The sequence below is a fragment of the Ovis aries genome, chromosome 2 (genome assembly GCF_016772045.2).
Source record: "Ovis aries strain OAR_USU_Benz2616 breed Rambouillet chromosome 2, ARS-UI_Ramb_v3.0, whole genome shotgun sequence".
NCBI classification, from domain to species: Eukaryota; Metazoa; Chordata; class Mammalia; order Artiodactyla; family Bovidae; genus Ovis; species Ovis aries.
The window spans coordinates 208734028-208747512 of NC_056055.1; the positions used below are offsets into that span (position 1 = coordinate 208734028).

The 13485-nt window shown below is 40.1% G+C and overlaps 1 protein-coding gene across 1 annotated transcript in view; it reads right to left on the bottom strand.

Moving 5' to 3' along the window:
* Positions 1-1065: 1065 nt before the first annotated feature.
* Positions 1066-13485, bottom strand: part of DYTN (dystrotelin) — a 73991-nt gene continuing 61571 nt past the window's right edge. Inside the window, 1 exon segment of the mRNA XM_042242713.1 lies at positions 1066-1169. Coding sequence (XP_042098647.1) covers positions 1066-1169 — 104 coding nt within the window.

The following is a 13485-nucleotide window of genomic DNA, read 5'->3' on the forward strand; positions in this document are numbered from 1 at the left end:
ACTTTGGAAACATTACTAGAAGTTATGGATCATATGAAAAAGAGCACACAGTCTCTCTAAATGTAAGACAAACTGCACATCCAGACAATAGGTGAAATAATGGAACCAAAGCTATTTTTATTGAAAGTTGAAAGCAGTGGTTGGAGTACAGGCTCAAGAGCTGGGTTCGAACCTCAACTTCATCAAGTAGTGACCAAACGACTTAGGACAAGTTACTGACCATCTTTGTGCCTTAATTTTCTTATAAAATGAGATATCTATTTACTAGGTTTGTTGTGAGGTTTAAATGAGCTAGTATATATATGGTGTGTAGAAGCTAAACACTCTCCCAATTAAAAAAAATGTTAGCTACTACTTTGAACTTTATTCAGTTAAATACCCTAATCATACACACAGAGGAGGGAAGCACACAAGTCCTTTGATCAAATTCATTGAATGTGAGATTTTAGTGAGAAACATTTATGGTTTTTAAAATAAATTTATTCTGAGATAATTGCTGAGACATACACATTGTAAGAGCTAATACAGAGACATCCTATTTACCCTTCATCCGGGTTCCCTCCATAGTAACATCTTGCATGACCATAGTACAACAACAACCGGAGAATTGACACTGGTAGAATCTGGTTTATTCAGATCTGACCAGTTCTGCAGGCACCCATGTGTGTGTGTTTTGTTCTTTGCCACGCCTGTTCTCCAGCAGAAGCATCTGGACAGAAAATCATGTCATCAATTCGAAAATTTAGATATTCAAGAAGATAGTTGCACAAATTCCTGTAGACCACACACTTGAATACGACTACCAATGTATTCAAAGAAAGGGCCTGTATTGGAAGCACAGCACAAGTAGATTTTAATTGCTGCTTCTTTCCATTTCCCTCTACCCATCCTCACTCCCAAGGCTTTACTCTGAAGAACTAAGACACAAGAGTAGAGAGATTAAAAAAATAAATTTTCATCATGCTTCACACCAGACTATCAAGAAAGAGGTTTCGTGTGGTCAGTACAGATTTTGAAAACACGTTTTGTGATCACCTTAAGGGGCCTTGGTATCTGGGTTCCTTTTCACTTCAGGTTGGTCAAGGTAATCTGATCAATAAGGGCAGAGAAGGCCCTGCACACTCGCTCAGCTCCACAATATAGGTCCAGGTTTACTGAAGATTGCAGGTCTGAAATCAACAAACAAGAAAGTCCTTCAGAGAAAGCACCTGTAGGTCCTTAAACTGATCTTAATAAAGTTCTAGCACAGAGAAGAACTAAAATCCATCTCTCTTCAGTTCCTGGTGGCAATGCTCTTTCTCTAAGCTAGCCTGCAAATGAGATGGGTATCATTTACCATGATCAGTTACCAATCGAGACAAGTTGTGGTTCTTAAAGAGAATTTTCCCATAGGTTCAAGCAAAATTCTGAGTAGCCAGAAAGCCCACTCTTGAGCAGCAGTTTTCAAAGTCTGGTGTATGTTGAAATCATCTTTGTTTGTTGTGTTAGTTGCTCAGCCATTTCTGACTCTTTATGATCACATGGACTGTAGCCTGCTAGTCTCCCCATCTGTGGAATTCTCCAAACAAGAATACTGGAGTTTGTTGCCATTTCCTTCTCCAGGGGATCTTTCTGACCCAGGGATTGAAGCTGGGTCTCCTGCACTGCAGGCAGATTCTTTACCAACTGAGCCACCAAGGAAAACCTAAAATCACCTGGAGAGTATTAAAACAGATTGCTAGGTCGCAGGTTCAGAGTTCAGATTCAGTATATACGAGGGTTAATTTTATGTGTCAATTTGAATAGACTGTGGTGCTTGGATATTTAGTAAAATATTTTTCTGCGTGTATCTGTGCAGGTGTTTCTGGATGAGGTTAACATTTAAATGAGTAGACTGAGCAGAGCAGAGTGCCCTCCCTAACTGGGTGGATAGAACTCATCCAATCAATTGAAGGCTTGAATAGAAAAGGTCTGAGTAAGAGAATTCCTTCTGCCTGATTGTTTTCCAGCAGAGACATCAATTTTCTCCTGCTTTTGGACTCAAAAGGAGACATCAGTTCTGGAGAACTCAGACTGCTATAGCATATCGGGGATGGGACCCAAGAAATTATGTTCCTGATAGGTTCCTGGGTGATACTGATGCTGGCCTAGGGATGATGCTTTGAGACCTCTGCTCTAGAGTTACTGATTAATGGTTTGAGTGGTCCCCTATGATCTATTGTAATAGGAATCATGCTCTAGAAAGATCTTCAGTTTGGCAATTATCAACCAAAAAATGGATATGCATAACTTTTAAGCTAAAAGTTCCACTTCTAGGAATTGATCCTACAAACATATTTACATATGAGTACAAATATATATGCCATAAGGATACTCACCAAAACATTCTTATGCTAATAAAAAATTGAGAGCAACTTAATTACACACCAATAAGTAAATTATTGTATATTTATACCCTTGGATATTATGTAGCACTTTAAAAATGACATAGCTCAATGTCTAAGGTATATTGGCAAGTGAAAAGGGCAAAAACAAGTACAATCTAATTTATGTTAAGAAAGTAGAGACACATAAATGCAAAGAAAAAAAGTCTGAAGAAAAATTCACTAAACTGCCAACAGTGTTTACTTCTGAGAAACAGGTGTCAGGTCATGATGGTGAATTCATTTTTAAAAAGTATGTGCACTTGGTCATTTTAATTTTACGATGAGCATGTTGCATAATATTGTTTGTGTAATTAACAAAAATAAGATCGCAGGAAACAAAAACTTGGAAAGGCTTATTTTGTTAGTTATACACTTCAGTTACGTGATTTATTTTGGCTCCATCTGTGCTGTTTTCTGTTGAACATAAGAGGAGAGGGTTCATGCCTTTTTTTTTTTTTTACTGTTTATTCTCTAACACTGCTCCAGAACTACAAGAACCTTGAATAAATAATATTCTATTGCCCAAATAAAATCTTGTCCAGAGGCAAACTTATTTTAGAATATTTTGTTTCTCAACCCATAGTTATAAAAACTTTAAATACAGTAATAAAGAATAGAGAAACAACATTCCATTTCATACATTTTTAAAAAATATTTAGTTTTTTTTTTTTTAAGTTCCAGTCCCTTGAAACGTTAAAATAGCCAAAGATATGTACCTAGAGTTGACTGTGGCTCACATCATCAGCTCCTTATTGCAAATTTCAGGCTTAAAGTGAAGAAAGTACAGAAAATCACTAGGCCAATTGAGTACGACCTAAATTAAATCCTTTATGTTTATACAATAGAAGTGACAAATAGATTCAAGGGATTAGATCTGGTACACAGAGTGCATAAGGAATTATGGACAGAAGTTCATAACATTGTACAGGAAGCAGTGACCAAAACCATCCAAAAGAAAAATAAATGCAAGAAGGCAAAGTGGTTGTCTAAGGAGGCTTTACACATAGCTAAGGAAAGAAGAGAAGCAAAAGCAAGGGAGAAAGGAAAAGATATACCCAATTGAATGCAGAGTTCCAGGGAATAACAAGCAGGGATAAAAGGCCTTATTAAATGAACAGTACAAAGAAGTAGAGGAAAAAAGTGTTACAGGAAAGACTAGAGACTGCTTCAAGGAAACTGGAGATATCAAGGGAATATTTTGTGAAAGGATGAGCACGATAAAGGACAGAAACAGTAAGGACCTAACAGCAGCAGAAGATATTAAGGAGAGGTGGCAAGGATACATAGAAAAGCTGTATGAAAAAAGCTTTAATGATTCGGATATCCATGATGGTGTGATCATTCACCTAGAGCCAGACATCCTGGAGTGTGAACTCAAGTGGGCCTTAGGAAGAAGCATCACTATGAACAAAGCTAGCTAAAGTGATGAAATTCCAGCTGAGCTATTTCAAATCCTAAAAGATGATGCTGTGAAAGTGCTGCCCTCAATACACCAGCAAATTTGAAAAACTCAGCAGTGGCCACAGGACTGGAAAAGATTCATTCCAACCCCAAAGAAGGTCAGTGCCAAAGAATGTTCAAACTACTGCCCAGCTGTGCTCATTTCACATGCTAGCAAGGTAATGCTCGAAATCCTTCGAGCTAGGCTTCAATAGTATGTGAACTGAGAACTTCCAGATGTACAAGCTGGACTTAGAAAAGGCCAAGGAACCAGAGATTAAATCACCAATATCTGTTGGGTCATAGAAAAAGCAAAGGAATTCCAGAGAAATATCTACTTCTGCTTCATTGACTACGCTAAAGCCTTCAACTGTGTGGATTACAACAAACTATGGAAAATTCAAGAGATGGGAATATCAGAACACCTTACCTGCCTCTTCAGAAACCTGTGTGCAGGTTAAGAAGCAACAGTTAGAGCCGGTCATGGAACAATGGACTGGTTCCAAATTGGGAAAGGAGCACATTAAGGCTGTTCAGGTATGTTTAAAAGGAGAGGCCACGTGTCCTACCACCTCCTAAAATCCTTCTTGTTGGAATCCGTCTTGACTGAGCAATGCATGTGCCACCTGGAAGGACCCTGAGTCAGAATGATTGGCTAGAGACAACCCAGAAACTAATCCCATCACCATAAAACCCAAGACTGTGAGCCATATGGCAGAGCAGTTCTCCTGGGTTCCTTTACCCTCCTGCTCTCTGCCCGGGCACCTTTTTCCAATTAAGTCTCTTGCTTTGTCAGCATGTGTGTCTCCTCAGACAATTCACTTCCATGTGTTATACAAGAGCCCACTTTTGGGCCCTGGAAGGGGTCCCCCTTCCTATAACAGGAACATGTGTGAAATCAGTGTGCATGGGTGCATGCTAAGTTGTTTCAGCTGGGTCCAACTCTTTGTGACCCTATGGACTGTAGCCTGCCAGGCTCGTCTGTCCATGGAACTCTCCAGGCAATTCACCATGGAATAGGTTACAATGCCTTCCTGCAGGTGATCTACCTGACCCAGAGATCAAACCTATATCTCTTACATCTCCTGCATTGGCAGGTGGATTCTTTGCCACTGTGTCACGCAACAGTCCAGAGGAAATTGCAATGGGAAAATAATTCACTTGAATGTAACTAACAATCTATCTGGGCTGTGAATGAATTAAGGATGTGAGAGAAGGCTATCAAAATAATGGGCACAGAGGTTTAAACATATTAGATTATCTAGTCTGTATTACTATCCTGGCAATGGAAATACTGAGCCCATGCTTTCCTTACTAGAATAATTAATTAGGCAAACCAATATATATTGAATATTTACCCTGGACTAAGACCTCTCTCTTGAGCTCCAGATCGTACATGATGATTGCCTCTGATATTTCCATTTGGTTCTTTCCAAGCAGTTCACATTTAATGTGTTCAAAACAGAACTCCTGATGTGTTGACCTCTGTCTCAGCTTTCCCAGCTTTCCTCATTGTAATAAGTATATAAACTTCCACCCAGGCTAAGCCACTGTCACTTGCCTAGACTACAATAGGCTCTCATCCAGCCTGTTTACAAACACTCTTGCCCTTCTTCAAGTCATTTTCCACATAATGTCAGTTTTGTAAAAACAGAAATCTACCCCTTTCTAAATGAATGCCCAGTATCCAACACAGCTCTTAGCACATAAAGTTCAATTAGCATTTGTTGAAGAAATGAATGATGAACCAACTAGACGCATTTTTTTCTACCTTCATGGAGCTTAATGCTAGAATTCCGTGTACCATTTCCTATCAAGGATTTTCATATATATGCATATATGTGTGTACATGTATATATGTAAGAGAGAAAGAGAGAAAGACTCACCAACACTTCAGTACATACTCTTAGGATTCCTAGGCAGTATATCTACGTATACCTTCATGGCTACTTTTGAGAAGTCTATTTTCTAAATACTTGAGATAAAGATCCAGTGTTGCTTAAGCCCTGCTCTTTATTTTTCTACAATCTGCTGAAGTTCAAGCTTCATTTTCTGATTATTTAAAATAATAGTTTAGATGACAGTTCCAGGTGGGGAAAAAAGGAAATGGAATAATTCTCCCACATCCCCCTTAACCTCGTCTCCTAACCCCATCATCACTCCCTTGCCTTGCCTTCTCATCCTTGAAACATGCTGTGGTAAACAGAAGGCAAGGAGAGATGGAAGAGAAGTAGAGGAAAGAATTTCAGAAATTTACATAGGAAATTTCACTCATAAATGAAAAGAAAATAATTTCATGAGAAAGTAAGACTAGAGTATGCTGCCCTTTTTTGGTCACCATAAAAATAAATAGTGTTAGACGCTCTCTCAAATCTAATTTCTTTACTGCAAGTTTGAACAAATCATTTCCCACTGATTTTCAATCCAACATTTGGAATTTAAATTGGTTTGGGGAGACCCTTCTATACACTTCTTCTTTCCCAGTAAGTTCTCAGAGTCTCCTGAAATTCTGCTATCCTAGATCTTGATACTGAATGACTCTATTCAGTTATGTCAACAACTATGCCCAAGCTGACCGTGAAGCTTGCCATTTTTGTTGCATCTCCTGCACTGGCAGGTGTATTCTTTACACTAGCATTATCCAGGAAGCCCGAGTCATATAGTCACATAAAGTTCATCTTAATTTCCAAAATATGTTGATTTCTTAGCAAAGCTCCAACTCAGAAGGCTAGTCAGCTACTAGGATAATCACAACACTGAGCGAACATATTGATAGTCTGAGTAAATCAGTATGTTACAAACTATACATCGTTCCAGTTTTTCTAACAATTCTCAAATGAAAAATAAAAAATTAAGGCAGTAAAATGATTAGAAACTTCCTGCTATTATCTGATGCATCTGTAACAGAGATAGAAATAAAATAAAAATGACCAATACCTTAATTCAGTTTGTTTGCCTTTCCACATCTTCATAAGTGTGGTTATCACATTGTGTCTCTGATTACATTTGATGTGATTTTGGTAGGCATGCATAGATTATGTACACATTACAGGGGGTATTTTTATAATCCATATCAGCAATGGCTAAATTGAGTTTACAAATAGGATTATATTCAATATATCACTAAATGAGGATACAAACTTAATAAGAAACATTTGCGTAAAGAATGGCAGTGTTAAACAAATTTTAAAAGTAGCCATGGAGATATACATAGATCCTATGCTTAAAAACCTCAAAGAAATTAAATTGATGTAAAAGAAATAAAACAATAAAATTAAACCTTAGAGATAGTACTTGCTGAATTATCACAAAGTATACAATGCAATAAAACAACAAAAAGGGAAAGGTGTACTTTCCTGTTAATATCATAAGCATGTTTTTATAATAATGCATGCTTCCTGCAGAAGCATCTCAATGGTGCTACTGTAAATGGAAACAGGTAAAATTTTTGAGATATATATTTTTTATATTATCTACGAGACTGGATAATGCTAATCATATCTTTTTACATTATTGCATAATCGGAATTTAAAAATAAACTTTGCCTTTTCATGATTTCCCTTTTAATGATCTAATGATGGGTGTATATATAGATATATCAATATATATGCTGCTGTTTAATTGCTAAATCATGTCTGACTCTGACACCCCATGGACTGTAACCTGCCAGGCTCCTCTGTCTATGGGATTTCCCAGGCAAGAATACTGAAGTAGTTTGCCATTTCCTTCTCCAGGGAATCTTCCCTAGTCTGCCTCCTGAGTCTCCTGCATTGCAGGCTGATTCTTTACTGCTGAATCACCAGGGAAGCCTCTATTCATATGTATGTGCTTAGCTACTCAGACATTTCCGACTCTTTGTGACACCATGCACTGTAGCCTGCCAGGCTCCATTGTCCATGGGGATTCTCCAGACAAGAATACTGAAATGAGTTGCCATGCCCTCCTCCAGGGGATCTTCTCAACCCAGGGATCAAACCCAGGTCTCACAAATTGCAGGTGGGTTCTTTACCATCTGAACCATAAGGGAAACCCAAGAATACTGGAGTGGGCAGCCTATCCCTTCTCCAGAGGAATTTACTGACCCAGAAATCGAAATGGGATCTCTTACATTGCAGGCAGATTCTTTACCAGCTGAACTATCAGGGAAGCTCCAATTATATGTATAGACCTTGGTAAAGCTACTTAAAATACTCATGGAACTTTTAGATATCAAACTGATCAGTCAGCTCAGTTCAGTTGCTCAGTCATGTTCGAATCTTTGCGACCTTATGGACTGCAGCACACCAGGCTTCCCTGTCCATCACCAACTCCTGGAGTTTACTCAAACTCATGTCCATCGAGTCAGTGCTACCATCCAACCATCTCATCCTCTGTCAGCCCCTTCTCTTCCAGCTTCCAATCTTTCCCAGCATCAGTGTCTTTTCAAATGAGTCAGTTCTTCTCATCAGGTGGCCAAAGTATTGGAGTTTCAGCAGCAGTCCTTCCAATGAACATTCAGGACTGATTTCCTTTAGGATGGACTGCTTGGATCTCCTTGCAGTCCAAGGGACTCTCAAGAGTCTTCTCCAACATCACAGCTCAAGAGCAGCAATTCTTCAGTACTCAGTTTTCGTTACAGTCCAAATCTCAGATCCATACGTGACTACTGGAAAAATTATAACTTTGACTAGAGCAACTTTGTTGGTAAAGTAATGGCTCTGCTTTTTAATATGCTGTCTAGGTTGGTCAATACTTTTCTTCCAAGGAGCAAGTATCTTCTAATTTCATGGCTGCAGTCAATATCTGCAGTGACTTTGGAGCCCAAGAAAATAAAGTCTCTCACTGTTTCCATTGCTTCCCCATCTATTTGCCATGAAGGGATGAGGCCAGATGCCATGATCTTAGTTTTCTAAATGTTGAGTTTTAAGCGAACTTTTTGACTCTCCTCTTTCACTTTCATCAAGGGGCTCTTGAGTTCACCTTAAATTTCTGCCATAAGGGCAGTGTCATCTGCATATCTGACATTATTGATATTTCTTCCGGCAATCTTGATTGCAGCTTGTGCTTCATCCAGCCCAGCATTTCTCATGATGTACTCTGCATATAAGTTAAATAAGCAGGGTGACAATATGCAGCCTTGATGGATTCCTTTCCCAATTTGGAACCAGTCTGTTGTTCCATGTCCAATTCTAACTGTTGCTTCTTGACCTGCATACAGATTTCTCAGGAGGCAGGTCAGGTGGTCTGGTATTCCCATCTCTTGAAAAATTTTCCACAGTTTGTTGTGATCCACACAGTCAAAGATTTTGGCATAATCAGTAAAACAGAAATAGATGTTTTTCTGGAACTCTCTTGCTTTTTCAGTGATCCAACAAATGCTGGCAATTTGATCTCTGGTTCCTCTGCCTTTTCTAAATACATCTTGAACATCTGGAAGTTCATCATTCACCTACTGTTGAAGCCTAGCTTGTAGAATTTTGAGCATTATTTTGCTAGCATGTGAGATGAGTGCAGTTGTGTGGTAGTTTGAACATTCTTTGGCATTGCCTTTTTTTGAGATCGGAATGAAAATTGACCTTTTTCAGTCCCGTGGCCACTGCTGAGTTATCCAAGTTTGCTGGCATATTGAGTGCAGCACTTTCATAGCATCACCTTTTAGGATTTGAAATAGCTCAATGTAATTCCACTATATCCACTAGCTTTGTTCATAGTGATGCTTCCTAAGACCCACCTGACTTCAGACTCCAGGATGTCTGGCTCTAGATGAGTGATCACACCATCATGGTTATCTGGGTCATAAAGATCTTTTTTGTATAGTTCTTCTGTGTATTCTTGCCACTTCTTTTTAATATTTTCTGCTTTTGTTAGGTCTATAGCACTTCTGTCCTTTATTGTGCCCACCTTTGCATGAAATATTTCCTTGGTATCTCTAATTTTTCCTGGAGATCTCTAGTCTTTCCCATTCTATTGTTTTCCTCTGTTTCTTTGCACTGATCACTGAGGAAGACTCTCATCGCTCCGTGCTATTCTTTGCAACTCTGCATTCAAATAGATATATCTTTCTTTTTCTACTTTGCCTTTAGCTTCTCTTTTCTCAGCTATTCGTGAGGCCTCCTCAGACAACCATTTTGGCATTTTACTTTTTTTTTTTTTCTTGGGAATGGTCTTCATCACTGCCTCTTGTATAATGTCACGAACCTCCATCCATAGTTCTTCAGGCACTCTGTCTCAGATCTAGTCCCTTGAATCTCTTTATCACTTCCACTGTATAATCATAAGGGATTTGATTTAGGTCATACCTGAGTGGTCTAGTGGTTTTCCCTGCTTTCTTTAATTTAAGTCTGAATTTGGCAATAAGGAGTTCATGATCTGAGCCACAGTCAGCTCCTGGTTTGTTTTTGCTAACTGTATAGAGCTTCTCCCTTTTTGGCTGCAAAGAATATAATCAATCTGATTTCAGTATTGACTATCTGGTAATGTCCATGTGTAGAGTCTTCTCTTGTGTTGTTGGAAGACGATGTTTGTTATGACCAGTGCGTTCTCTTGGCAAAACTCTGTTAGCCTTTGACCTGCTTCGTTTTGTACTCCAAGGCCAAATTTGCCTGTTACTCCTGGTATCTCTTAACTTCCTACTTTTGCATTCCAGTCCCCTATAATGAAAAGACATCTTTTTTGGGTGTTAGTTCTAGAAGGTCTTGTAGGTCTTTATAGAACTGTTCAACTTCAGTTTCTTCAGCATTACTGGTTGGGGCACAGACTTGGATTACTGTGATCTTGAGTGGTTTGCTTGAAAATGAACAGAGATTATTCTGTTGTTTTTGAGATTGCATCCAAGTACTGCATTTCAGACTCTTTTGTTGACTATGAGAGCTACTCCATTTCTTCTAAGAGATTCTTGCCCTCAGTAGTAGATATAATGGTCATCTGAGTTAAATTCACTTATTCCAGTCCATTTTAGTTAGTTGATTCGAAATATCAGTGTTCACTCTTGCCATCTCCTGTTTGACCACTTCCAATCAGCCTTGATTCATGGACCTAACATTCAGGGTTCCTATGCAATATTGCTCTTCACAGCATCGGACTTTACTTCCATCACCAGTCACATCCAGAACTGGGTGTTGTTTTTGCTTTGGCTCCGTCTCTTCATTCTTTCTGGAGTTATTTCTCCACTGATCTCCTGTAGCATATTGGGCACCTACTGACCTGGGGAGTTCATCTTTCAGTGCACTATCTTTTCACCTTTTCATGCTGTTCATGGGGTTCTCAAGGTAAGAAAACTTAAGGGGTTTGCCATTCCCTTCCCCAGTGGACCACATTTTGTCAGAACTCTCCACCATGACCCGTCCGTCTTGGGTAGCCCTACATGGCATGGCTTATAATTTCATTGAGTTAGACAAGGTTGTGATCTGTGTGAGTAGTTTGGTTAGTTTTCTGTGGTGGTTTTCTTTCTGTCTGCCCTCTGATGGATAAGGATAAGAGGCTTATGGAAGCTTCCTGATGAAAGAGACTGACTGAGGGGCAAGCTGGGTCTTATTCTAATGGGCCATGCTCAGTAAATCTTTAATCTAATTTTCTGTGGATGGACGGGCTGGGTTCCCTCCCTGTTGTTTGACCCGAGGCCAAACTATGGTGGAGGTAATGAAGATAATGGCAGTTCAGTTCAGTTCAGTTCAGTCTCTCAGTCGTGTCCGACTTTTTGCAACCCCATGAATCGCAGCACGCCAGGCCTCCCTGTCCATCACCAACTCCCGGAGTTCACTCAGAGTCGCGTCCATCGAGTCAGTGATGCCATCCAGCCATCTCATCCTCTGTCGTCCCCTTCGCCTCCTGCCCCCAATTCCTCCCAGCATCAAAGTCTTCTCCAATGCGTCAACTCTTCGCATGAGATGGCCAAAGTACTGGAGTTTCAGCTTTATCATCATTTCTTCCAAAGAAATCCCTGGGTTGATCTCCTTTAGAATGGACTGGTTGGATTTCCTTGCAGTCCAAGGAACTCTCAAGAGTCTTCTCCAACACCACAGTTCAAAAGCATCAATTCTTCAGCGCTCAGCCTTCTTCACAGTCCAACTCTCACATCCATACATGACCACAGGAAAAACCATAGCCTTGACTAGACGGACCTTAGTCGGCAAAGTAATGTCTCTGCTTTTGAATACACTATCTAGGTTGGTCATAACTTTTCTTCCAAGGAGTAAGCGTCTTTTAATTTCATGGCTGCAGTCACCATCTGCAGTGATTTTGGAGCCCCCCAAAATAAAGTCTGGCACTGTTTCTACTGTTTCCCCATCTATTTCCCATGGAGTGATGGGACTGGATGCCATGATCTTCGTTTTCTGAATGTTGAGCTTTAAGCCAACTTTTTCACTCTCCTCTTTCACTTTCATCAAGAGGCTTTTAGTTCCTCTTCACTTTCTGCCATAAAGGTGGTGTCATCTGCATATCTGAGGTTATTGATATTTCTCCCGGCAATCTTGATTCCAGCTTGTGTTTCTTCCAGTCCAGCATTTCTCATGATGTACTCTGCATATAAGTTAAATAAGCAGGGTGACAATATACAGCCTTGACGTACTCCTTTTCCTATTTGGAACCAGTCTGTTGTTCCATGTCCAGTTCTAACTGTTGCTTCCTGGCCTTCATACAGATTTCTCAAGAGGCAGGTTAGGTGGTCTGGTATTCCCATCTCTTTCAGAATTTTCCACAGTTTATTGTGATCCACACTGTCAAAAGCTTTGGCATAGTCAATAAAGCAGAAATAGATGTTTTTCTGGAACTCTCTTGCTTTTTCCATGATCCAGCAACCTCCTTCAAAAGGTCCCATGCAGGCATTGCTACACTCAGTGCCCCCGACCCTGCAACAGGCCACCATTGACCTCACCTCTGCTGGAGACTCCGGGACACTCAAGGGCAAGTCTGGGTCAGTCTCTTGTGGGGTCACTGCTCCTTTCTCCTGGGTCCTGGTGCATACAAGGTTCTGTTTTTCCCTCCAAGAGTCTGTTTCCTGTGTAAGTTCTGGTGGCTCTGTGGTGGGGTCAACGATGACCTCCTCAAAGAGGGCTTATGCCATACCCAGGTCTGCTGCACCCAGAGCCCCTGCCCCTGTGGCAGTCCACTGCTGACCTGTAACTTTGCAGGAGACACTCAAACACAGTTCTGGCTCAGTCTCTGTGGGGTCTCTGGGTCCTGGTGGACACAAGGTTTGTTTGAGCCCTCTGAGCATCTCTGGAAGGTAAGGGGTTTGATTCTAAATGTGATTTTGCCCCTCCAACCATCTTGCTGGGGCTTCTCCTTTGCCCTTGGACGTGGGGTATCTTTTTTGGCAAAATCCAACATTCTCCAGTCAACGGTTGCTCAGCTGCGAGAAGATGAGCACAGGTCCTTCTACTCTGCCGTCTGACGCCAGTATACAGAGCTGGGATATTGTCTCCCAAATACATGCAGCAGATGTAGTCTGTTAAGAATCTGAAACGAACCACATTTGTGAGGGCTAACCCAATATTTTTAATATTTTAAAAATCAATAGCTTTCAAAAATTCAATTGGAGAAACAAAAACAAAATATAAAAATGGGATGAGTATGTGAAATCCTAGATGAGCTTCTAAAATAAAAACCACATTTTTATGTGGAATCTTCCTAAAAAGGTCTAGTGGATATTGACTTTATT